Source organism: Alosa pseudoharengus, unplaced genomic scaffold (assembly GCF_046254945.1).
Source record: "Alosa pseudoharengus isolate Yale_2024_CS ecotype anadromous, Long Island Sound unplaced genomic scaffold, YU_APseudo_1.1 YU_APseudo_1.1_scf_3, whole genome shotgun sequence".
Lineage (NCBI taxonomy): Eukaryota > Metazoa > Chordata > Actinopteri > Clupeiformes > Clupeidae > Alosa > Alosa pseudoharengus.
This window is the reverse complement of record NW_027468718.1, coordinates 14,629,549-14,656,399: the sequence shown is the minus strand read 5'-3', so window position 1 is coordinate 14,656,399 and position 26,851 is coordinate 14,629,549. Positions and strand designations below refer to the sequence as shown.

Sequence of the window (26,851 nt, the reverse complement as noted above, 5' to 3'; positions counted from 1 at the left end):
CCTTTCTCGCTCTATACAAGCTGATAATTCATTGTGGAGACCTGCTGATTTGTCATTCCTGCTTGCCTGTTCAATATTCTGCTTTCCAGGATGAAGTCATCTTGTTCTTTTCTTATGGCCAAAACGAAGACATTTTCTTCACACTAAATGAAATTGGCTTCTGACTTTTCATTGAGGACGCAGTGCAGTTGCTTTCCAGTTAGTGTAGGTTGTTTTTGTTTCGCCTTGACAAGTTGTGTCTGAATGTGGTTTGGGTTTATGCTATTATGGTTGATTCAGGCAATATTTAAGTGCTAATGCATTTTTTTGTCATGTTCTATTGCAACTTTAGTCTCACAATTTCAGATTGATGAGAAATGTGAGATTTTACATACTCTAAATTAAATTTCTATGATTTTTATTTTCGCGGATCACACTTCATATTCTGAATGAAGATGTCCATCTAATCAGTTTGAAGTAGTAGCAGACAGGGTTTGACTGTGTATTTGTGTGCGTAAGTGTGTGTTTGTTCATTTGTTTGTTTGTGTGTGTGTGTGTGTGTGTGCGTTCGTGTATACGTGTGTGTGTGTGTGTGTGTGTTTGTGTGGATGTGAATCCACACTCGCTGAGGAGTAAAGCCCACTAACAGGCAGCTTTCTTGACGTGCAGCTTAAGGAACGCCAGTGGGCTGACTGCTGCCGACCTGGCCCATGCCCAGGGCTTTCAGGAGTGCGCACAGCTGCTGGCCAATGCGCAGAACCAGCAGCTCAACTGCATGACCAACGGCTCCTCCACCAACGGCTCCATCGCCAACGGGGACCAGGCCATCACCCAGCTGCGCAGCTTCCTCAAGGGGGCGCCCAGCAGAAAGAGGTCCCTGGACAGCATGGAGCCAGATCACATCAAGAAGGCCAGAACTGACAGTAAGTCCTTGGGTTTTGTGGAGAGTATGGAGGCTAATTATTTTATAAAGTTATTATATTATAAACTGATTATTTTAGGATAAGGGGTGGGCATCAGAGTGATTGTACCATCTACTGCATACTGTACCATCACAATTAGTCACCCACATTAATGATGGCAACATAATATATATCCATGCCTTTTATGGATTTTTCTCTCCACCCCTTCTAAGAATAGGTGATGTAGCTAAGTCATTTATTCATTGAGATATACAGTTTGACTGTTCTTCTGGATGTGTGATATGGGGTTATCAGTTTCTGCATTGAATTGTGAGATTAAACAAAGGACAACAAAATAAAAGTTTGGATGCCTTAGGAGATTTCATAGATAAAAGTTTGTAAGTTATCGATTGCTTAATTGCCTAATATTCTGAGGCTGTAAATAGACGATAAACCTGAAACTAAAACATTTGCGTTGATGCATCCTCTGGCGTAATGCCAGTCCCCTAATGCTCCCATACTCTAATGGAGAGAGATTTTCTTTGGGAACTGTCTGGCCAGAAGATAACTCTTTTTACTGCAGCAACCTCCATCTCTAAGCATGTGATGGATCATTTACAGCCTGGCAAAATCAATAGGACCAACTTCATCCTTTAGCTCCACACATCTAGGAGTGTTATGGTTACCCACTCTCAGCTTGGTGCCAAGACATGATCATATTTTCAAAGTTGAGAAAAAAATTAGCCATCACGCCGAGTCAGGATACAGCATTCATCACGGTTAGACTGACCCACATGCATTGCCCCTGGCCTCACGGCTATATGTTGTGCGCACTGCAGAATTTTATACGTGTTACTTTACTTCCATAACTCCTGAACAGCCTGGAAAATGCAGAGCTTGTCTGGCAGGCATGTAGTCATCAAAATAATGTTGCTGCTACTAATCAGTGGTTTTGGATTTGAGAGTTCAGGTAGCTCAGTTTATGCAGGGGTACTGCAGGGTGCTACCTTAATGTTAGGGGTTCATTTCTAAAGATGTGCACAAACAGGCTATAGTGGTAGAGCTGTTACATTTCTGAAAAACTTTTTTTGACATCTGAAAAAAACTTGATTAAACCCTCAACTATTAGACCTCTACCCTGTGGTTCATCTGATGTGTGAAAACCACCTGGCTCAATGGCCTCATGAAATCAAATATCAGTGAATCACAAAAGTCATTAAAACTCTTACCCATTACTCTTAATATAGAGGGTTACTAAAAAAACTTCTTGCTTCTACAGACAATATTTCCTTATCCTGTTGTAATAAACTGTGCTCCGCACCCCCCTCACACTATCCACAGCTCTCCAGTTCCCCATGAAGGCCCTGAACGGCTGTGCCCAAGAGGACCTGATGGAAGCCATGCACATGGAGTCTTGCTCGGCGGCACCGACCACAGGTGGGAATGGATCCTTCTCCTTTGGGTCCAATGGCTGCGTCGGGCCGCCGGAGGCACACATGGGCGTTGAGCCCGAGCTGGAGGCCGTGCCCATGGACGGCTCGCCCACCGCTCCCAAGGAGCTGGAGATCATCACAGTGGCCTCCATGCACATCCCGTGCCGTGTCACCAACTCCTACGCTTACCTGTAGTGGCCTTAGTGGCTGGCTGGCACCCCCTCACTGGCCCAGTCGTTTTCAGATTTGAGCGTGTTAGGAAAAAAACAAAACGCCAGTGAGGTCAATGTGACCTGTGTGGTGTTGCGTTGAGTGAGTTTGGCTTACTCGTCCCATGTTGAATGGAGAGATGCTCATATATAGTATCTCGTTCTGGTGGGCTCTTGTCCCTCTGACTTCCCTACTTCCTACCACCCTACTTCTGTACAACTCTGCCTGTGTGTGGTAGCGCTAGCATTTTGTTATGGTAGTAAAACTTGAATACGTTTTGTTTTCATGAAAACTAAAACGCATCCTCCAGTCAGTACACAGGCATGCTTGTGTATATAGTTGAAAAACTGGCCAAACCATTTATGCCCCTCCAGAAGACATTATCATATGAATTGTCATCTCCTTGTCCTGTCTGATCATTGTCGCAAAATCCACATTATTTGTATGTTGCATCAATATTGTTCTAGTGTGAAATGCAAGATTCCATTTCATTAGATACATTCCTCATTCAAGTTATTTGGAACTTTTATGCATCGCTGGTGTCCATTCTAGGACGTCATGCTCAGACATGCAATAACATTAGCAATGGTCCTTGTGCAAGTCAAGCCCACTGTATGCATGTACTGTGTTTAGAGCTGGTACTGTAACTCTGATACCATAAGTCGTTAAGCCCTGTGGGCGAACGATGCTGATTACAAGCTTCCTGCTAAATGTGTGACTTCTGTCATCTGCATTGTTCAATCTCCCTGAGAAGAGGTAAATCCCAAGGAAATACTATTGCCCCAGAATTGTGCAAAAAAAATAGGCCTACTTATCCCTTTTGATGGTGTTGGGCATTTTGCGGTGCAAAGTCCTACTTTGCCATGTCTCGTGTGTTTCCTTTTTATTTTGTTAGAATTAATTTTGTATTCTCGTTATGCCAAAGCATATCTACATGAATGTATGACATACATTAACCTTCGCTGTGCAGCTTCTCTGTGCAGCTTCTCTGTGCGCTCCTAGGTTGTGGCAAGGTGCTGTTTAACCCTCTGTCTGCCTGTCTTTTCCATTAGAAGCGGAGTGGGACTATGTTAGGGTAGTTTTCTCTGTATCAGTTCTTTGAGTTAAATGATATAAAAGAAAAGAAAAAAACGTTCTTTATAATCTCTACATGTATGGGGCCCTTCGATATGAGGGTAGTGTTTTTATTTTTTTTTAACTCTTTGTTGTGTTTAATATTCAGCTTGTTTTAGGTGTCAAGTGCAGATGTTGGAAAATAAGTGATTATTTTGGAAGTTATGAGTTTATTTTTAAAAAGTGTAATGGCAACTCAAAGACAATGGTGTAGTGAAACTGATGCTTTAGAAAAATGCCTTTTCCTATGTAACAATGCTTTAAAGGGAAGAAAATACATGTTGGACATTAAGGCTAATCAAAAGAAGATACTTTGTTTCAGCCTGAACTTCCTGGTCCAATGAAATGGCGGTCTTTTCTGGTGATCGCTGAAGTAAAGTCCAGACAGGATTATCCATGTTAATGACTGCATCTCTGATGTAGAGTGTAGCGTGGTGATGAACACTGAAACAGTTGAACGTATTTGTATTTTTTGTTGAACTCCATTAAATGTTCAGTCTTGAAATACCATAATGCCTTGTTTGGATGCTTGTGTGTGGATCTGATGCTAATCTCTTAAAGCAGAGAGTGGGCGAGAGAGATCATATGGTGGTGAATAATTACTTTATTGCTTTTGACTCATTATGACTAGTAACAAACTTCTAGAACAGTCCACAGCAAGCAGACTCTTCACCAACTGACTTTTGTTTGTATTTGGCGCCCCCTACTGGGCCCCAAATACTTTTATAGTGAAGAACACTTTCCAATGCATGCATGAAAACAACAAATTCACAATGTGTTGAACATTCTGATGATGGCACAGTAAATGCCACTGAGTGGATCCTTACTGTAGAGAAGTAAACTTGATGCTCTACAACTCACTGTAACAATGTTCCAAACTTGGCGTTGGTTCAAGTGAGATTGATTAGATTGTTTGGGTCATGGCTGTCAGTGTGCCCCATTGTGATGTAAGGTGTAATGGGATGTTGGCCAGACGTTTAAGAAGTAGGGCAGTATGCCTAGTCTCCCATTTGTATGTCACGGGATCTGTTTGACCTACTACAACCAAGACAATTGTACAAAGGTCTCAGCCTTATATAATGCTTTATTGACTCTGATTTTGCAATCAGGGTGGCACCAAAATGTAGTTGGTCTGGTCAAATGCTTTTAACTAAAGAGGGACTGGGAACTGGGCTATCGTGGATGGTGCCTATTTTATTGCTTTTGTATACAAGAGATTGTTGGACAAATCTCTTAACATCCCTGTTGCACCACTGTTCAGTTAGTCCTACCATTAAATGTGCACTTGCATTTTTCATTATCTTCCCCATGTAGCCATTTTCAGGCAGCTATGTGGCTTCATCTTGCCTATTTGTTGTTCAAGATGTGACTGAGGTCTCCTTTCCAACTTCAGGTGATCTCCATGGCTCAAGTCTGCAGGAAGTTCCTCAGCCCTTCAATACCGTCCAGGCGAACAGAAATGGGTTTCCTGGTAACTGTGTTGACCTCATGGCCGACACCAGACATGGAGGCCGTTTAGGGAACGTGTGTGACGCCATCCAGACTGGTAACATTGGCAACGGGCTGCATTTCGGGAACTACCATGGCTTGGGGGACACGGCAGAAAATATTGAGGACGGAGGCAGTGAGATGGACCACCACACCTCTGTGAAGGCTGAAGAACACTATGACCACATGCTCTACAGCACCATGCTCCTTTACCACGGATGTTAAATGTGTCATTGGCCCTTAAGGATTATCCACTTATCAGCCTGTCCAGAATCAGTTGCCTTAAGCTTAAAGTCTGCAACTGTGCCTCTTAAGAAGGGAGTCTGTAGTTTAACAGAAATGTGTCAGCTTGTATGTTTACCAAAAGGGACGCAACTTATCCTTTTTTTGTACTTGCGCTTAGAGCTAAATGTTAACAGTAAAAATAAGGAAGCCATTGAGGCCTAATGCATTGATGTGCATTTATTTTTCTTTCCTTCCTTTTTTTGTTATTCATTATCTTCTGATCTTTTGTTATTGACGAGTAATGCCTATCATGAAATATACCTTATGTATTTGTATTATAGTGCGTCTTAGTTGAACTTTACATAAACTGCATCTTGTTTTTATTTGTGTGTATGCATCACACAGCTTGTGCTTAAAAGCATTGTTTTGTTATGTTACTATTTTCTTTTTGTACATAAGTTTGTTCTTTAAAAAAAGAGATGGTATTAAAAAACATTACTAAAGTAAAATGCCCCATGTGCTCATTTGTGGGGAGAAAAACAACCCCGGTGGCTTAGGCTACTTTAGGTGTATGATAGTGGCACTGCTGAACCAGTTTTAAAGAAAGAACTCGACAACAGCTTGGATGCGTGTACTGTCAGTGGGGGAGAGAATGAAGCCAACTACAATGGGATGAGTGTGGCCAACGTCAGTGGCTCTTTAATGCTCTAGGGGCAAAGACGGACTGCACCTGTTAGACATAAGGCAAGGTAGACATGGTTACACTACTGAGGGTGTATGCAGAATGATTCAGTATAATTTCTGTCTCTTCCATCACCACCAAGTGTTAATGTTCTCCATGCAAATCATGTCTACATAGCACACAGGCCTCCCAAACAATTCAATACTTCACGTGTACACGCACCCACTAGTCACCTGTCGACTGTACCAGCGATACCGACTTTCATCGCTGGGGGTACTTTGACCTCCCTCTACTCTGTGTACGTCATTCTGTCCACGCCCATAATCGGTGAAGACTAAAACATTTGGTGTACATGCCGGGTAGATTTCTACGCTCAAATAGCGAATGGTTTATAGACTTTGGTGTTATTAAAGTTATGTCATTAATCATGCATTTGTGCAATATATTTACATGACATACGACGTATAACGTTATGCTTAGTATTTAGAAATACGAATATCAGAGTGTCAACCCCCTCCATTTGAAATGGTATAGTCCGAAATGCCTTCAAAGTACACAGAGAAAAACCACCTACAGCAGCAACCAGTACGTTTGCAGTTGAGGGAGGCGACATCAAGGAGGAAGGGGATACTGTAGTAATTCTAGATAGCTATTGGCCAGTTCTATTAGCTATCGTAATATTATTTTTAGCCGCGGTGTAAACAAGACTCTCTCGGTATTGACATTTATTTGTGTACAGTGTATATACATATTTAGATATGTCTACTCCAGCTAGAAGGCGACTAATGAGAGATTTTAAACGGTGAGTTATGACATTTTCAGATGACTCCGAGCTAGTTTAACGTCGATACGTTTAAAGCTAACGTTAATGTAGCTGTCTGCCCAGATAGCTGGCAAGCTATGTAGATTTCTATTCTAGCCTTCTGTTCATCAGCCAGTTTAGCGATAAACGAGTAACTTAATGGAACATATGTCAGCTGTTCGAGGCAGGTTTTTTAACATGGCGGGGATATGAAGCTAATGTTTAACATCTCGTATATAGAGACATTTTAGTGAAATGATATTTAGATGTCTAGTAATTCTCCAGCTATCGTTACCGCTTTGCCGTGTTTCATCTGGTCAACAAATTAACTAGCTTGGGTAGCTTCACTAGCTAGAGTGCTAGTGATTACATGGCGTTGGTGTACGCTAACGTTAGCTTGCTAAGCAGAGAAGTTATCTACGGATGTAAGTGAGCTAGCAGATAGCTGCCTGGGACTCATTTGATTTATTTAAACAGTCTGAGGTTATTACACATGTCGTTTTGATTGGACTTGAAATTGAACATGAGAATGCACTTAGTATTTTAGTAACCTAACGGTAACGTTACTTAAAAGTACAAGCTATTCCGACCTTCTGAAATAGTGTGTTAGCTAACGTTACGCTAGCAAACGTTAGTGTTGGAAAAAGGTATTAGTCACTAAACCTTATGTTAGACAGGTTCACCGTAACGGGTATTGGGAGTGTGTACGGATATGGTTAGAAATTCAACGAACTGACACGTGGAACTTACGTTATTTTGCTTAAAATGGATGTTGAACCTTAGGCTCCAAGAGGACCCCCCGGCAGGCGTCAGTGGAGCCCCATCCGAGAACAACATAATGGTTTGGAATGCAGTCATATTCGGGTAAGCAAACCCTGGCAACGGGGCATGCATGTATCTACAGTGCACATCGTGGCCGTCTATAGGCATATTTGTCGGCAGATGGTGTAAGAAACCGCTGTCAGATGGCCGTTGTTTTAGAGTCAACAAGTCGGCCATTATTCAGAGGTCTCTTGCAAGTTAATTAAGCAAATACTCTCGCTGTAGCAATTTGATTGACACAATGATACTTTAGCATTGCTAGGTTGGTTGCTTGTCATGGTAGCCATGCCTGCAGAGATGATCTACAACTTCGCACATGTAGCAATATGTGTGTCCTAAATAGGTCAGTCTAAATACCGCACAAGCAGTCAGCTACAAGCACTACCTTAGCTACTCATTCCTGGGGCTTTTGTCTAGTAAATATTTACACCTTCCGATGTTGTTTTTTCTGTGTACAGGCCAGAAGGAACTCCGTTTGAAGATGGTAAGGGAGTTTTGATTTTATGAAGCTTAATTAGGTTTTGAGTGTTTACAGTTTGTGTTTGACAACTTTACTGTGACTGTTCTGGCTCTCTCTTTTTTATTTCATAGGCACATTTAAACTTACAGTCGAATTCACAGAAGAATATCCAAACAAACCTCCAACAGTGCGGTTTGTCTCAAAGATGTTTCATCCAAATGGTACATTCCTCTCTTGGCCACTACTAAGCAGTCCCATGAGCATGACCAATAATGTTTATCAATAATCAGTTTGAGGTTGCCCTTGGAAAATTTGATTTTATTGCAGCACATTCTTGTACGGTCACAGATTTGCTGCTTGTGATAATGTTGGGCCATCCTCCATGACAAATATCCTGATTTACATGTTTGCTTTCATGACTTGACTTAAGTTGTGCTATGATATGGAAATATGCCCCCCCACCACCACCACCACATACACACGCACACACTTCCAATTTTAATGTAGATTATATTGCCGAAGGTAGTTGAGGTGGTGTTCTCAATGCAAACTAAACATTAGCTGAGGCGTATATTACTAATGATTAACATTTTGGTCTCTGATTATTATCTTTTAGTGTATGCAGATGGGAGTATATGCTTAGATATTCTACAAAATCGCTGGAGCCCAACATATGATGTGTCTTCTATTCTCACTTCAATTCAGGTAAGTTAAGACACGCTAAAGTAAAACCAATGACAAAATGTTAAACACCACAAAATCTGTCTAGCAGCGAGCATATGCTGTTTTATTATTGTTTTATTATCATTATTTTATTATCATTGTTTTAGTTATGTTTTTTTGTTTTGTTTATTTGTTTGTATTCAACTGTGGAGACTGATCCCCTTTCTTGATTGCTGTTCATTTTTCTTTTACAGTCCCTGTTAGATGAACCAAACCCAAACAGTCCAGCGAATAGTCAGGCAGCTCAGCTTTATCAAGAAAACAAGCGGGAGTATGAGAAACGCGTGTCAGCCATTGTGGAGCAGAGTTGGAGGGACAGTTGACCACGCACACCTGCTAACAAGCTATTGTTTGTTTGTTTGTTTTTTCTTTAAATATGAGCTTTGTGTGGGTTTCCAGTTAGTGGGATATATCTCTTGATTTCCCCCCTGCCCTACTTGTTATGATTTTAAGTTTTTATGCACTTTACCTTTCTCACTGTGTAGGATTGCGCCTGTTTTCTTTCTTTTTTTCTTTTTTTTGCCTCAAGTGCTCCCCATCCCCTCTGCTCAATTTGTCTGATCACAGGATGCTTTTTACAAGAATTTAACCCTCAGCTGACTTTGGAGATGCTCTCTGATGCAAGAATATTGTGGTATGTCACCGACATCAATGCTTCTTTACTCCATTCCCAAGGCTGCCTAAGTTCTCAACAAAAGGACAGAAGGGGATTCAAAGGATTTTTTTTTTTTTTTTTTTTTAAATAGGATATGTGGAATCATGATCCATGGACTGGTTGTGCTATTGTTACAAATCTCCTTTTTCCAAGAGATATGGGCACCCCCCCCCCCCCCCATGGACTGGCAGATACTGGTCTCAGACTAGCCTCATGGCACTATCACTTATACATCAAATCTCAGTTCAATGCTTTGTGCACGCCTTAGCTGTATTGAGCTTTGTTACACGCATGAATGCTAGTGACCCCCCAATCATATTTCTTACTCATGTGTTTATGGAAACATTCGTCTGAATTTCTGTACAGATTTTGCACTGGTTGTCCACGTCAGGATGGGATTTTTTTTCTTTCCAGCACTTGTAAATAATAAAAAAAAAATAAAGGGCGAAACTACATTTATTATGAAAATGTCAAATTATTGTTTCAAGGACATTGTGTGGGGCAATCAGCATTTGTTATGTAGCATTATACAAGATATTAGATTCACAATATGACTTTTTAGTAAGACTAAAATATATTGCCACTGTAGGTGTTTTTGAGCTCCAGTCAGTGTGTGGGCCCCCTAACTAAATATTTAATGTCTTCAGAGCAGTCTGATTGGTTGATTATGATTGTAGTAAGTCAGTAGTCACTCACTGTCAGTAGGGTGAATTTAGTTGCCTGATAACTAGAGGCACCAGCATTAGTTGCATGACTATTTCTTTCAGTTTTGTAAGTATGACCTGAGCCTGAGGGTTATATTTAGGATACAAAAGTCCTTGCCTTTCCTCTTGCAGTTCTCCAGAAGCTTCAGGTGTCAGTTGAACATTTGGGTCAATACTTGGAATACTCTGCAGCTTTGAAGATGAGGGTGTGTGCAGACGATGGGTAGATTTCCAAGACAAGGATTTAACAGCTTTGGTTTTGCTCTAAAAATTAACAAGATGAACTGGCAAAGATAAAACTACCCAGGCCGTCCTATGATTTTTATGAGATTTATGTGGTCCACTACCTCATACAATATCAGTCATTCAGTTTCGGTTTTATTATTAAGTCACAAAGCCCCAAGATAAACTATATTACTACAAAATGGCCATTTCTGCTCAGACCAGCAGAAAAGAACCCGAGTCGTGCATTTGCCCCTTCCCCTATGTGCACCTTGGGTTTTTAACTCTTAATCCTCAACAAAAATCCTCTCAGCTGTCGGAACCACATAGAAACGGTGAAACACGAAAGGAGTTGTGACGTAGGTGCTCTGACCTGCATCTGACAAGAGGTGAGGATGATTAATCGGGGCACTCAGACGTCATCACGTAGTTAGCCTTGATCTTGGTATCTTAATGCTCTGGACAACACGTTTGACCTGTTGGCTGTGCTGACCTGAAGTGAGCCCTACAGTCACCGACAGAATTTTTCCTCCTTCATCTGGACCGATTCCAGACTGCAAGGCGCTCAATCCACTTCCCGCCTAAGTGCAAAGGTTGTGGACTGGACTGTGTTCAAATGTACTGTATTGTACCGTTAAGCCTGTGACTGATGAATTAACCCTTGTTTAATAGGACAAGGGCAATATCAGGGTTCCCACAAGTCCCTTGAAAGTTTGAAAAAGACAAGACATGAGCTACTGAAAGTACTTGAATTTATGCGTTGTTATAGACAATGCAAACAACCACATAGTCTACTATCACTAACACTGCAGCACTATTAATACATTAAGAAATGCTCACACATTGAAGCCCTCCTCTTTTTTTAAATCTACTGTAAAGCCTCATTAAAACTGTTATGAGTACTTTACCTTTGTGTTCTGTGCTTTAAATTATGGCGGACTGGAACTAGGACTGGGAAGTCTTTGTATTAGATATATTTAAGAGTGTGTGAACCCTGAATAATGGTAATGTACAGACTGTTTAACTGTCCATACTTTTCCCAGGTATTTTCTGAATTGTCAGACTTCCACAGGTCTTCATAAGAAGTATTGCTGCTCAACTTGATATATTTATAAATAACTTCAGCCTGCATACATGTCTTTTTTTAATATGTAACCATTATGCAGAGGTACTTGGAATATATATATATACATAACAATGTACGCTCACAATAAAAAAAGGATTTGACAAGTTTTCGCATCAGTAAAGACAAATAAGCATGAAAAGGTATGGTTGAAAATGTACTCACACCAACATGACATTCTTCAAAGTAACAAAACACAGTACCAGGAGGGCTGGATGGGCGTGGGTCACAAGGCAGATGTAAGGAAAATGATTGTATATAAACAAAGACCAAAGCCCTCCGGAGAAAAACCTGGTCCATTTGAGGAGGGGTCACTTCCTAGGGCAGTCTTTGTTTACAATCACGGCTTACTGTTCCACATTAAAGATGACAAGCAATGGAGAAAGGAATGGTGTGTGGTGTGCAGTAAATCTAACCAAGCATATTTTTCTCTTGTTTTTAATATAAAGTTAACATTTAACCGAGGACACACAACCCTTCTTGACAGCAACATATCCAACACGATTAAATCTGAACAAAACACCTAAGGTCAGACCTTCAACGCATTATTTTTTGTGACACACATAGGGACGGCAGAGTGAGAATGAAAAAAACGTGAAACATTGAAAAATTGAAAACATGTCCAGTTTCATGAGAGGATGGGGGGTGTTGAGTTTGCAGGTAGGAAGCTACCTGTTGTACGCCCTCTCCTTTTTGGACCTCTCCAGCGCCTTGTCCATAGTCTTTTCGTTCTCGCCACGGCATTTGGGACAATACCATTTCCCTTTGGGTTTGTGGTGGAGACCCACGCACGAGAAGTGGAACCACTCGATAGGGCACTCGTCGTTGTCGCAGCCGATCATCTCGCCATAGGAGACCTGCTCACACAGGCAGTACGTAGGCTCGTTGGGGTCGATGGGCAGATCGGCGGGCGACGCCTCCCTCTCTTGTTTGGCCTTTGACCGCTTCTTCTTCTTGGACGAGGACGAGGAGGAGGAGGACTTGGCGCGCTTCTCTTTGGGTGTGCCAACGACCACCTCATCGCCATGGTCTGTGCTGTAGTTGGAGTTCTCGCGGTTCTCACCGCCGTTCTTCTGCCGGCGCGAGCGCTTGCCGCCGCCGGACTTGTCCACAGAGCTGGGCGTCTCCTCACGCCGCTTGTCCACGCTGGGCTTGCCGGACGTCATGGCCGGGGGAGTCATGGCAACGGGGGTCACGGCGGATGTGGATCCCACGGGGGTGTTGGTCTCGGGCGAGCCGGCCTGGCAGGCCTGGAACAGCTCCACATGCCAGTCCACCTGCCGGGTCCGATTCTCCACCAGCTCCACCATCTGGCCTGCGATCTGGATCTTTTCATCGCCCAGCTCCTGGGTCCGGATCAGGGCTCGCTGGATCGTGTGGAGAAGTCGCCTCCTCTGGACTGGGTCAGTCTCCTGTCGGTGCTTCTCATAAGTTTCATCCAGCTCCTGTAGGATTTCTGAAACACAACAACAAATAGTAGGTCAACCATGTTGTGTATGTTACTGTCACCTTATAGAAGAAAAACATGGTGTAATAAAGAGAAGCCAAGGTTCATACCTCCACAGATTTGCTTTTAAATTTACTGCAGGCTTATGCTGGTGCTTCTTTTCACCATGGCTATAAAAATATAGCTTTAATGATTTTTGTATCATTAAAATCATTTTGAAGTATGGCCCCCAGTTGTAAGATGCAAATTTCAAAGGTTAACTTATAACAATAGTATCTGCAGTAGAACGGAATATTCGTTCACCAGATCAGTACGGTCTTAAAAACAGGAAATCTTTTGTGTCAAGCATTTTTTCATTCGTACAAGCTCCGCCCAGTCATCCCAAGAAACCACTATCAAAGTTAGACACGCCTCTTTGGGTTACAGTAACGATTAACCAATCAACTCTGCGTATCTCGATGCCAAACCCCTCCCTCACTGAGGCATAGACCAATCTCCTGCAAGCTCTCAAACTATTAAAACTGGCTAGCCATCACAAGCCTTACTCGTTCACTGTAAGTTCACGGGTAAACATTAAGTGTAAAATTTCTCAGACCAAGGTAAATAAAAGACTGTAGAAAGTAATAAATTCGATTACAAAATAGATCATCTTAAACGCAAGAAAACAGTGCTATCATCTGTTTCAGACTTTGCAATAAAATACTTAACGATTCAACTTCGCAAATCAGACCACCCTTCAACTTCAGCTAACGTCGTAACACCAGACATGAATGGCGGTAACGTTATACAAAGTCGATTATGAAGCACCAACCAAGCCAAGAAATCAAAAACAGAATTTAAGAGTCCTATCCGCTCAACACAAGCGCATATCTTTTCGTAAATTGGCAGTTTATTCACATGCATTCACCGAGAAAAACAACTCAACCCACGCCGCGAACACCTGGCATTAACGTGTATGTTAGCGGTTTATCCTGTTGCCATAATAGCTCATGCTTCTGGCTGGAAAATACTAAGCGATTCGTTGATCTATAGTATGTATCAAGTTTATACTCAACACAGTATCCAGAATGTGTAATGTTGGCCATGTAGGTTGTTGGCACATAAGACTGTACTTGTTAGCCGACGTCAAATCAACGAACTCTGAATTATCTGCGTAATAAAAAGGTAACGTTAACGTTATGCCATTAGAGAGCCCCCATCAACATCCTATAATCAACAGCCTAACGTTATTGATAACTCTAGCTTCATGGCTAGAGATGGCAAACCTGATCAAGGCTCAAACATGTTCCACATTTTCGTCAAAAAATGACCAGTTTCATTGCTCGCTAGCAACACATCATCCACCAACGTAGCCACCATAGCTTGAGCATACTATTAGCTAGCTAGCAAACGTTATAGCGACTTTGGTATTAAGAACAGCTAACTTTGATTACCTTGATATTTTGCGTCGATTTCCCTCATCAGAGACACACATCTTTGTAAGTCGAGAGGCAATGATTCAACCAAATCTAAATACTCTTCGACATATCTGGTTACAACGTGTACTGGGTCCCCGTTGGCGGGGTTCAACATTTTGCTGGTGTTTCACGTAGCGACTCGAGTGCAATGGAGGGAACAGCTGCTCGGCAGTCAACGTAGTGGGGAACACAGCTTGATTTTCTTGCAAGTGACGCGACTGTGTTGATAGCTGCAGTTTGTTACAGAGCTAACCAGTTAGCACTGCTAGATAGTTCGATTGTCTCTTCCATTGAGTTTTCTCTTGGCTATCTACACCGATCTGTACACAGTGTAGAGTTACGGCAAGCCAGTGGGGCCAAACGTTCCATTAACACATAGCTAACATGATTGTTAAAACGCTCAGTGACCTATTCTCACTTGACAGCGGAGATGGTGTAAAAACATATTATGGCCAGCGTGTAATAGCCTAACCTAGATTTCCCCCTCTCGAACATGTAACATTGTCATTATTGGCCACTGTTTATCAATTCGTGCAAGCTGTCCACTAATTAAAATCCATTTTAATCCGTACAGTACATTTATGGAACCACATTTCTTGTTTATAAATGTCAGTCTTTAATATAGGGCTCAAAGTCATAAGAATTTCAATTCTGCAACAGTAACAGAGTTCCAACAAGTTTATTAGCAAGTTACATTAGAAAAAACATACAAATAATGTCACAGCTTCAGGTCTTCAGGCACGGGTCAGTAGTGATATAGACCATTCACTGACCAATAGAAACATCTAGACCCTTCTCCAAACAAGTTGATATGGTATAACGCAGAAATCTCTCGAGAATGTGAACATGGTGGGACGTTTCCTGTAAATATGAAATGGACCAAGGTCTCTGAAATGAGCGCCGAGCCCAGTCAGAATTAGTGTGTACGTTATGAAATACATTCATTCTGTGAGTGAGTGTGTGTGTGTGCTGAACTAAAACATATTTCAGTTTAGTCTCAAGTCTTTTACCTCTCATATATAATAACACTACCCTGCTGTCACCTTTTAGGTGAAAAAGTTGATGCATTTCCGAGACAAAGACATAGCAACACAACACACCTGAAATGGTAAATTTTTGCCAAACTTAAAAAATGCAATCCTTTTGCAAAATTGTAAACAATATTTCAAAAACAAATGTAACTTCTGTTTAGAAACAAACTCTTTGATATAATTATATGTAAATGTTATCTAAATGAAATTCTGTATCATTATTTACATATGGACTGCGTGGACAACATTTGGCACTGCTCTATCAGCAAGTCAAAATGCCCAATGCTCTGTTTACATTTTGTATAAAACACAAAAGTGAACGTTTTTAGAGAGCAAAGTAACGTTTTACTTCCATGGTGCTACCTGTTTGCAGCCAGCACTGGCATAGTTCACAGAAGAAGAAGAAAAAAAAACACACACACACACACACACACAAAGTAAAAGAATAAAGGGAAAGACTAAGGATTTCAAACGAAAGCTTAAGGATAGAGTGCACAAGAATAAAGAACAAAAACTAAGGAAAAAGGGTTGTATAATTAAAATGAAAGCTGTCAGTGAACGTTCCAACTTTTCATTAGTATATTTCTGTTGGTCATGAGTGCTTTATTACTTATCTACCCCCCACCCCCCACACAGTCTCATTGCAATCCAAATCTGTTTTATTTGTAGATACTGATTTTAGTCTTACAAACACGGCCAGCAGTTTTGTGGATGTCTGATGTACTGTAAGTGCCATTGTATCACAATGGGCATGCACAGCTATACTGAGTTCTGGGCACTTTCACTGATAACATACCAATGACCATACCCACATACCGTGTACATTCTGCTCAATAGTTTCTCCCACCAACAGGACCATATCCGTTTTATTAAGAAATACAACAGGATTTATGATGTCATAATGATGGAACACGGACATCACAGTGTGATGTCTTGCTGAGACATTTCGATGTCACAGAAGGGTGCATCAATGTTTGGACTGAGCAACTGTCATGTCACACATGCCCATGAATGTTTGGCTGAGGTGCACTTGATGTCACAGTGAGCGTAGCTGGCAGCTGGGTAGGAAAAGCTCTGCCCCTCTACGTGATCTTTAGGGTGCTGCCATACGTTTGCTGCACAACCACCTGCACATTGTCAACGATGAAATCAAAGGCCATACTCCAAACAGACTCCACAGACTGCTGCATAAGCCTGGGTAAAACAGAAAGAGGCAGATAGGTGGAGAAAGGAAAGAGATCATGGTCATGGACTGTGCTCAGATGTTAACAATGGGAGCAGGGTTGTTTTACTTTACATAATGCATATTATATCTTATGAAATGAACATGTCAAGAGGGTTCTTCCACATAATGTGACTACAGACTAATATAAGACTTTGGTTAAACACCATTTTTTAACTTTGTGTACTTGATAGAGTGCACATGGTTTTATAGGTGTCTAGGCTTAGGTCATGTCCAGACAACCAGCCCACAATGCATCGGCTAAAACTTATTTTTCAATGGAAATCTTTACTGAAGTTCAACCCAGCCCATAAAAGATTTAAGCAGAGACCCAGTGATATAAGAGTAATCCCTACCTCTTCATGTATTTGATGATAATGTCAAGTTTCTCAAGGTCTTTGTCCTCCACAAGCTCAGTGCAATATTTCACCACCTGCAGAATGTCCTCCTCCATAGGCTCTGAGGAACCCAAGGCCAAAACAAGCATGTCTAATAAGTAGTATCATACAGGAATACATACCTAATCAATCTAGCCTCACTGCCCATACGTGCATTAAATGACTTAACACAAAAGCAATTTCAGAACATGTAATGTCTGCGCATGTTATTGTTCATACCACCCCTCTAGTCACCTGAGATGGTTGTGACCCATTCCCGTAGCAGGGTCCTGATATCGCTCAACTCGCTGGCTCCAGCCAAGGTGGGGGCAGGGCGGGGGGTGAATTTGGACAGCACCTCTGGCACGTCCGGCTTCATGGATGACGAGGATGGACCATTCTCCGTCTGTGGGGCACAGCAGTGGATGAAAGTTAAAAGAGCTGTAATTAAAAAGTTGAGGAGTTCAGGAGGCTTCTCTTTCATCAGAATGACCAAACATGGGCATGCATTTACTCCTATGTCATGGCAGCGAGGAGGAAATATACATTTTCTTCTAAAGGCATAAAACTATAACATAAAAAAAAGTACATAAGTCACCTTCAGTCCGCTGGGGTCGTCTTTGAGCCGGAATGGTGGTGGGGTCGGCTTGGAGGGGCTGGACTTGGCAGGGCTGGTGGCTGGGTGGAGCCTTTTGAGAGGGCTGGGGCCCTTTTTGGCCGGGCTTGCGTCCCTCTTCTTGTAGCGGCGCTTGGTCCTGCCAGCAGCTGGCTGCTTGAGCTGCAGAAGAGGGTTCTTCTGCTTCACTGGAGAACAGAGAGGGGACAACACCACAGGGCTTTCAACATTCATTCATTTAGCTTACACAAACAGCTATGCCAGCTATAAGCCAATAGCTCTCAATAGCGGAAAACACTTGTATATATAAGTATAAGTATATATACTCTTTTGATCCCGTGAGGGAAATTTGGTCTCTGCATTTATCCCAATCCATGAATTAGTGAAACACACTCAGCACACAGTGAACACTCAGTGAGGTGAAGCACACACTAATCCCGGCGCAGTGAGCTGCCTGCAACAACAGCGGTGCTCGGGGAGCAGTGAGGGGTTAGGTGCCTTGCTCAAGGGCACTTCAGCCGTGCCTACTGGTCGGGGTTCGAACCGGCTAACCAGTAGGCCACGGCTGCCCAAATTGTCCGTACTCTGCGTTCCTTCCGTTTGTTCACTTACTGAGAGCATGCCGATGTACAGGCATATTTACTTCCATACAAAAACTGAGGATTAATGAGCTGACATACAATGCCGTTTCAATCACGACAAGCCAATAGCTCTCAATGCCCAATTCCTTGTGTAGAGTAAGTAAGTAATTCTTTATTTATATAGCGCATTTTATATGCAGAGTGCAGAGACAGCTTTATTATTTAGAGGTTAAATTTGTGGCAAACCTTCACAGCATGTACCATATTTCCTTCCTCATATCCTGCTTCTATGTGGAGTAGTTGATATCTGATTTGACTATGGATGCAGTTCAATGGCACCATGAGCGCTGGGCTGCATGATCATTATGTAACAGTAAAATAATTATTACCCCTTGAGCAAACACCTCCCAGGGGCCTCTGTGGATCGATAATCCTTCCCTTCTGCATTTGGCATGGATTGGGAATGGGAATTTATGTTCATGTATTCTGTTAAGTATGTTTTTACATCTTCAATCTGACTGCTTTTTTTTCTTTTTAGGTGACACCTTCTCATGAAAGCCACTGAACTCTGTGCTACACACGTTAACGGCCACGCCAGTATGGTACAGATGCCCACCAGTGGTGATGCAAGTCTCCAACAATGCGCAGTGTTCACCCAGACCATGTGAGGGCAGCTGTGCTGGGAGTGTGGTCACTGCTGTTGTGGTGTTGTGTTATGGTATGTTTTTGTTTTATTTTGTGCATGTCATACATTGGTACATCCAACTTCTCAATAGCGTGCATTACGGAACAGGTCACTTGCGCTAAAGCACTAGAAGCTACCTGAAGCTTCTGCACACTTGCCTTTTTAAACTTAAACAGCAGGGGGCAGCACACAAGGAGAACAGTATGCTTTCAAGAGACTTATTTTGACGTTGTCTGAGAACATGTGGAATTTCCTTGCCAACATGTTATCTTGGACATATAATATTATGGTCATATTTTTTTATTATTACAGACACTGTGTCACTTGTCCTGACAGATAGAATCGTTGTCCCTTTTTGTTTTCTATAAGAAGATAGCACTCTTTTTTAGCATTGTATTGCACATCATATTTTACCCAGTATGGTCTTTTAAATGGTGTTCTTTACGTTCATTTTATTATATTATAATTTTTTTCACTTTGTCTTTATCCTTCCTCTGAATGCTCCTTTTGCTTTTTATCCATATAAGGCCTCGCCTTGTTCAGAGAGTCCCCTGCCCCTGCAGCCCCCGGTCGGGTACTGCCCTCACCCTTGACCACAGAAGCCCCTGGGCACATATCTGGCATCTGGTGGGAGGTGAACAGACAGGGTGCAGGCCAAGTGGTTGTGGTGGGAACAGTTTAAGCAGGCCTTGAATGCAGGTGCAGGAGATGGAAATTAAAGAGCCATTTTTTTTAGTACTGAGAGTTGTGGCCTTGGTTTTGCAGTCCTTTTGAAGTGGCAGCATCCAATCGTGAAAAGGGAATAGTCTGGCTGATGGTACTGCACTGCTATTATGGATTAGTCTGCTTATAATAGGACAGAGCTCAGCTTCTGAATGAAGTCTTTCATGATGTATGCAAGGACAGCTCTTCATGAGAACCGCCAGAATCTACAGTATGCAATGCCTGAGAATTGCATGTTGGTCATCTACATGGAGTACGCATTATATTGGCGCAATAACATTTAATTCCTAAAAAGACATAGAAATGAAAGCATCTAAGTATAAGTAAGTATAAGTATAAGTATATATACTCTTTTGATCCCGTGAGGGAAATTTGATCTCTGCATTTATCCCAATCCGTGAATTAGTGAAACACACTCAGCACACAGTGAACACACAGAGGTGAAGCACACACTAATCCCGGCGCAGTGAGCTGCCTGCAACAACAGCGGCGCTCGGGGAGCAGTGAGGGGTTAGGTGCTTTGCTCAGCCGTGCCTACTGGTCGGGGTTCGAACCGGCAACCCTCCGGTAACAAGTCCGAAGCGCTAACCAGTAGGCCACGGCTGCCCGAAATATGTATCATATGAAATATGTATCATATGATCTTGTATGAAGATATATAAAGGAAGAGCAGCCTACCCTCAGTGCCTTGTGGTTGTGCACTTTCTCTGCGATTGTAAGCAGAACACAGCTCATTTTGTAACTCTTTCGGCAGCGCTGCAAACACTTCCGGGTCAACCTACGAGAAACCAGAGTGAGGGTCAGAAAATGCAGTATGAAGTAGAGCAGTGGCTAAATCCACCTTATTTGCAAGGAGTGAGAGTGTGATATGGTGTGAAATGAAATATTTAGTTGATATAAACGTGTATACTGAGTATACAGTATGTGGATTTATACACATATACACATGTGCAAAGTATGTATGAAATGTATGGTACGTGTGGTATATATGCATGCATGCATGAATGCATAATAAGCATTCTACAAAACTGTGTATGTGTATGTATGTCCATAATGTTTTTACTCCTCTGACTGGCAGTGCTGGTCACCTGTGAGAAGTCTGGTAATGCCAGGATGATGCCCGTGGAGCCCGTCTGGTTGGGGATCTGCAGCAGCAGCGTGCCCGGGGGCGGGGGAGGCTCGGGGGGAGGTGGCGAGGCGCAGGCCGAGGCCCGAGGAGGAGGAGGAGGAGGAGGAGGAGGAGGACGCAAGGGGGAGGAACAGGAGGCGACGGGCTGCTCCTCATTCTCTTCCCTCCGGCTCCAGGTCCTCTCCACCTGCTGCCTCAGCTCAGGGGGCAGCGCCTCCAGCACGGAGCGGTCCACCTGCACCACAGGTACGTACGGCACCAATCAAGTACAATCAACACTGTACCGGCCACTGTACATGGCACTGGTCAGTACAACCAACACTGTAACGGCCACTGTACATGGCACTGGTCAGTACAACCAACACTGTATTTCTTTCCTCAGTTAATCTGTTCATTCATTCATTCATTCATTCATTCATTCATTCATTCATTAGATAAGGCACACATTAATCAACATTTCTCTAAATGTGCCAGTGTTAGCCAGCTGGCTCATTTTCAACTGCCGTCCTTTGGCAAGATCTTTGAATAAGCAGACTACAGTTAGCTGAATTTTCTTTTATATAATTTCATTTATATCATTAATTTTCTTATATATCAATTCCATTTTACAATCTTCAACTGTACATTCACATTTATGTCTTATGCACTCAGAAAAAGAAAGTACATCCACATATCCACATTCATAGCACAAATATCACACAATGAAATACTACATTGTAATTACACATAGTGAAATTAAGTTTGTTCTTCTATGTCAACTCAAGAGCCACGGTTCTCCTTAGATGGGTAAAGGTGGCAGCTTAGGGTCCTTTTTGTAGGCGAACCTCCGAGGTCTATTGAGAGCTCATTGTGTCCAGGAGTGTAGTTACCTGAGAGGGCGAGGGCACTTCTATGCTGAGGTTGAGACGGGAGCGGGCGTGGTTTGGAGTGTGGGGCGGGGGCTCTCCTTTACTGGTACTGGGGATCGGATCAGAGAAGGAAGTGGGCGGTGGCATGCTGGAGGAGCGAGTGTCCTGATTGGAGGATGATCCTGAGGAAGAACCACTGGGCATTGCATCTGGAAAATGGTACAAGTATATTTTTATTTTACGTCCTGTTTGACAGTTTCAGCATTTAAGCAATATTTTCATTGAACGCATAATGTATGTAGTCCTATAATCCTATAAACACACGCACACACACAATGTATGTAGTCCTATAATCCTATAAACCATTTTCATTGAACGCATAATGTCTGTCCGGCATCTTTTGTGTTTGTTATTTCTTAAATGTATGTCTTGGTGTCACCGTCCGTGGTGGCTCCGTCCGGCATCTATTGTCTTTGCTAGTCTGTGTCAATTAGTGCTGCCGCGATTAGTCGACTTAGTCGACCTAATCGACCATGAAAATTAGTCGACGGCAATTTTTTTAGTCGAAGAGTCGTTTTACTATTGACCGCCTATTTATTTTTGGTCTCACACGGCTGTAATGTTATATTAACTCTATGTTATTAACTCTTGAAAAGTACAATGACTGTCTTTGGATGTTAAACAGGCTACTAAGACTTTGGCATGTTTTAAACCCCACTATGCACGCAAGTGTTAATGCCAGCAGCAAAGCTGCGTGCCTGCCTGCTTTCAGCGCAATTAATTATTAGGCAGAGCTAATTGGGGTTACGCTAGTCCAGACTCTGACTAATATAGTAGCCTATTGTGGAAATTGAAATAAATGAAGTGAAGTGTCTCACGTTGACAACGCAACGGCGTGTCATTACTGTAATTCATTCATACAAAAAAACGTTAAACTGAACATGCCGCCGCCCGTGATATCAACAATCAAGGTGCGTCATTTCCCATGGTCAATAAGTCACAACGCATATTTTTTTAGCGTTCAAGCCAACTGATAAAGTGAAGTAACCTATGTGGTAAGACGCGCAAAGTGCCTGTAGCCTACTTGTTTTGAACATGCTAATGTTAGGCTCATTTGCAAAGTCCTCAACTCCTGTCGCCTTTCAAAGTCCAGCGTTTCTCAAACTATGGGCCGCGCGGACCAGCACCGGCCGTAACGTAGACATTGCTGGTCCGGAGCCGCGGAGTGAAATTATTCCCGGGGCTTCGTCTGATAATTTGCTGCGCAATTGATCAGGGAACCGCGGACCGACAGAAAAAGAAAACAAACTTTTCTGCAATCAGTATGAATTACTTGCTAATTTGGTGTCATCAAACATAGAGGCATACAATTAAATGGTGGTATGAGCGTTCATTCAATGCGCGAGAGAAACTGAAAGCACTTGATAACGTTGGTAGCAAATCTCCAATTCAACCTATTGGAAAGCTATTTAATTATGAAACTACATTTAATAGAACAATGTGGATTTATGCAACTTCCATAAAAACAGAGCACAGACTATAATACACTATCTACGGTATTGTATAGTCAAATTTTAATAACGTGGCCAAAAGCTTGTGGCATAATTAAATATGTAAATATTCTTTCCATTTGCCTACCAGTATATGATGCTTGCATGAGGGAAACATCCCAAAACGATGACACCCATATAATTGCTGTTGTTTTGAGAAGTATTTATCATGCAACCATGCAAAAGCAATGGAACTATTCTAATTATATTTTACATTAGTAAAGCAGTCCTCTGATGTGCATGTTTTCAAACTTTTTGTGAACAATGTTAGCACTTTAAACACTGGCTGCTTTGAAGTGCATGTATAACAATATAGCATAACAATAATAATTGTGATGTGATATAATGATAATTTGATGGGGGGTGGGTTCATGTAGGTGGGCCCTATGACCCCAAAGTATGCCATGACCGGGCCTCAGGTCAAAGAAGTTGTGTATGTCGATGGCAACACTGGCATACAAATAAAGTCTATCAAAGGTCTGACATTACTGTAGATCTGAAGGTAGCATTTTAAATGGGTGTTTTTTTTTTATACATAATGTTTTTGAACAGTTTACTTACAGTAATACAGCTTCTAACAAAAGTAGGGTGATATATATTTTACGTTTTCCCTTTAGTTGAGTTCAAAATAAAACGTACACAACAAAATAACAAACACTTGATTTAAAAAAAAATAGTCGTTTAGATTAGTCGACTAATCGAAAAATTAGTCGAAAGATTAGTCGTTAGAAAATTAGTCGTTAGTGGCAGCACTAGTGTCAATGACAATGTCTTGTATGTGGAGCGCTTTCGGTTGCACTCTGTGCATGTTAAATGCGCTATACAAATAAATCTGACTTGACTTGACAATGTATGTAGTCCTATAATCCTATAAACACACGCACACACACAATGTATGTAGTCCTATAATCCTATAAACACACGCACACACACAATGTATGTAGTCCTATAATCCTATAAACACACGCACACACACAATGTATGTAGTCCTATAATCCTATAAACACACGCACACACACAATGTATGTAGTCCTATAATCCTATAAACACACGCACACACACAATGTATGTAGTCCTATAATCCTATAAACACACGCACACACACAATGTATGTAGTCCTATAATCCTACGAACACACACACACACACACACACACACACACACACACACACCTGTACACCTTCCCTCACCTGCATCTGGTCGGGCAGTGCTGGGGGCTGGCGTGCTGCTGCTGGTGCTGGTGGTGTTGTTAGTGTGGGGGGGCCGGCGGGCCAGCAGCAGGTCCCTGATGGAGCAACGGGAGTCCTGGGGGGGCGCCTGCACCTGGGGGCCCCCATCCAGCAGCTGCACCTGCAGCCCCACACCCCGCATGTCCGACACCTCCAGACGCATGGCGTGGAACAGTTTGATGGCCTCCTGAGCAATCAGCTGACCACTGTCTGTGGCTTTGCCTAACGTCACTGACCTGGAGGGAAGACAGAGAGAGGCAGAGAGTGAGAGAGAGAAATGAGAAAAACATCACACACAAACATACAAAACCGGAAAAGTACAGGTGATTTTGTTGATTTGAGCCCAACAGCCAATCAAATACACTACCCCTTCCTATCAGTGGTCCTAAAGCAAGCTAAAGTGAAAGCCATTTTCTTTGCAGAGCCAAGACTGTGCACCAACATGCCCTTCATAAGCTCAACCATTTGATGGATAGCTTGTCAAATACAAGGAGATTTTCACTGAATTTTGAACATAAACAAAGTAAAATCAATTATAATCAAGGGCATCACAATTAAGCTATGGAGTTACAAGTGACCAATGTCAGATGCATGATGGGGGAATGCGGCCTCTCTCACCTGGCTAGGTTGTCACAGATGCCGTGGCCTCCGTACTTGGCTGGCTCCACTGGGGCTCCGGGTTTGCGCATCATGACCTTGAGAGTGACCCTACGACCTTTAAGCCCCGCCCCTTGCAGCCGCTTCTGCACCTCCATGGACAGATTGCTGAGGAATGACTCCGCATCCTCCACCTACCGAGAAAGACACACAGCCGCGGTCAACCTCAAGACCCTATTCAGACTTTCAGTAAAGTGATTTAATAATGTTTTGGTTGCACACACACACACCACGCACACACACACACACTTAATTCAATCATTCATCATTAAGAACAGTAAAAACCATAAAACCGCCCAACCATCAAATAGAGCTTGCTGTGCTTGGTTTGCTTAACTCCTAATCTAATACAACTCTTATGATACACTATTCCTACTGAAACTGAGTACTCTTCCATAGTAAGGATTTAACAAGTAAAACATGCGTGCGTGGGCTTTTTGAGTGACCTTTGTGAAGCGGATGTTGTAGTTCATCTCGGCCGAGACGGACTTCCTTTCCTTTTCGCTGCGGACAGGGCGATCGTCCAGGCCGCGGCAGAAGCGGAAGAGTGTCTGCCCGGTGCGCGGGCCAAACTCCCGCTGCAGGCGCGCCATGGACACCTGCTGCAGGTCCCCACACGAGGTCACGCCCAGAGACGCCAGCTTACTGCCCATGGAGCGGCCCACTCCTGCGAGCGCACACACACACACACACACACACACACACACACAGTAATGAACAACAACAACAACAGCAGCAACAAGACAAATAAGCCAATAAGCTAAATAAGACATGTCACATAATACAATGTACACTCAACTGCATATTTCCCAACGCTATCTGTGACCCTATAGCTTGTCCAGCACATGGGGCATTCCTGCATCGTACCACAACTCAATGATCACTGAAACTCTTAATTGTCCATTCACTACTGATACTGCTGCATGACTCATATTATGCTATATGCTATTCTGGGGAAACACAAAGGAGACCAGGATGACTGATCAGCGTCGTTACTGCTGTCTGCCAGCAGGGGGAGTGAGTGAGTCTCACCTGGCAGACTGGTGACCGCCTGGTCGCTTATGAAGTCGTCCACGTCCTCCGGCCTCAGCAGGTACTGGCCTTCGGGCTTGGCCCGCCGTGTGGCCATGCGCGCCAAGAGAATGTTGGAGCCTGAAAACAGGGGCGAACCCAGTGATGTTTTTAATTAGAGGACTGGGACAGGGATGAAGCAGAGAGAGGCATGTTCACATGTGTGTTATGGTCCAGGACAGAGAGAGACCTGTCTGAATAAACCCTATCTATTCTCACAACTCCTGTGGCTCTACTGGTACATTTAACACAAGCTCACTCTCATCCTGATAAAAGTGTTTGTGACATTTAGTACGCCATCAGTTTGGATAAAAAATAAATCTACAATAACATTTAGTGGGTATATATATAGAAATAAATGTTCTGTTTAATCACAGAACTGATTGTAATGAACATGTAAAATCACTGTACTTATCGTGGAAAGATAGTCAGCGGTCACCACCACACAAAAGGTCAAAGGTCACGCCCACTCACCCATGCCCACAGAGGCCGAGCAGCCAGTCTTCTCCATCACGTCGGCCCGGATGGCGCTGGCCAGCTCGTCAGGCGTGACGCCCACTTCAGCCAGCAGGGCGGTGGCGTCCAACAGAGCCTCGTCACAGCTCAGAGCCTCCATGTGGTGGGTATAGCTGCGGGGGGAGCAGAGGGGTTAGGGGACTGCACCGCTAGTAGCCAACACCACAGA

The 26,851-nt window shown here is 42.8% G+C and overlaps 4 protein-coding genes across 5 annotated transcripts in view; 2 read left to right on the top strand and 2 right to left on the bottom strand.

Annotated features, from left to right (window-relative positions):
- The window catches only part of ankrd10b (ankyrin repeat domain 10b), a 35,050-nt gene extending 29,191 nt beyond the window's left edge, over window positions 1–5,859 (top strand). Inside the window, exons 4-6 of one of the 2 annotated variants that reach the window (XM_076263259.1) lie at window positions 649–902; window positions 2,223–2,318; window positions 5,031–5,859. In XM_076263259.1, the coding sequence (XP_076119374.1) occupies window positions 649–902; window positions 2,223–2,318; window positions 5,031–5,350 (670 nt within the window). In that variant the 3' untranslated portion in view covers window positions 5,351–5,859. Of the gene's footprint in view, window positions 1–648; window positions 903–2,222; window positions 4,151–5,030 lie in introns of those variants that run through there. The other variant, XM_076263260.1, reaches the window with a different exon arrangement.
- Window positions 5,860–6,627: 768 nt separating this feature from the next.
- On the top strand, window positions 6,628–9,949 carry ube2al (ubiquitin conjugating enzyme E2 A, like). The gene is made up of 6 exons (XM_076263258.1): window positions 6,628–6,834; window positions 7,618–7,698; window positions 8,115–8,140; window positions 8,248–8,337; window positions 8,733–8,821; window positions 9,034–9,949. The coding sequence occupies exons 1-6, from the start codon at window positions 6,791–6,793 to the stop codon at window positions 9,160–9,162; spliced, it is 459 nt and encodes a 152-aa protein (XP_076119373.1). The 5' UTR covers window positions 6,628–6,790; the 3' UTR covers window positions 9,163–9,949.
- A 1,290-nt stretch (window positions 9,950–11,239) lies between these two features.
- On the bottom strand, window positions 11,240–14,774 carry ing1 (inhibitor of growth family, member 1). Its single transcript, XM_076263257.1, has 2 exons — window positions 14,424–14,774; window positions 11,240–12,999 (listed from the first exon to the last, which is right to left on the bottom strand). Exons 1-2 carry the CDS (start codon window positions 14,560–14,562, stop codon window positions 12,212–12,214), a joined length of 927 nt encoding a protein of 308 aa, XP_076119372.1. The 5' UTR covers window positions 14,563–14,774; the 3' UTR covers window positions 11,240–12,211.
- Window positions 14,775–15,110: 336 nt separating this feature from the next.
- rev1 (REV1 DNA directed polymerase) overlaps window positions 15,111–26,851 on the bottom strand; it is a 29,736-nt gene continuing 17,995 nt past the window's right edge. Inside the window, exons 11-22 of the mRNA XM_076263256.1 lie at window positions 26,641–26,795; window positions 26,128–26,247; window positions 25,542–25,762; window positions 25,057–25,229; window positions 24,400–24,674; window positions 21,681–21,868; window positions 20,771–21,046; window positions 20,361–20,460; window positions 17,676–17,881; window positions 17,333–17,483; window positions 17,057–17,159; window positions 15,111–16,672 (exon numbers count right to left, since the gene is read on the bottom strand). Of these exons, the coding sequence (XP_076119371.1) occupies window positions 16,561–16,672; window positions 17,057–17,159; window positions 17,333–17,483; window positions 17,676–17,881; window positions 20,361–20,460; window positions 20,771–21,046; window positions 21,681–21,868; window positions 24,400–24,674; window positions 25,057–25,229; window positions 25,542–25,762; window positions 26,128–26,247; window positions 26,641–26,795 (2,080 nt within the window). The 3' untranslated portion in view covers window positions 15,111–16,560. The remainder of the gene's footprint in view (window positions 16,673–17,056; window positions 17,160–17,332; window positions 17,484–17,675; window positions 17,882–20,360; window positions 20,461–20,770; window positions 21,047–21,680; window positions 21,869–24,399; window positions 24,675–25,056; window positions 25,230–25,541; window positions 25,763–26,127; window positions 26,248–26,640; window positions 26,796–26,851) is intronic.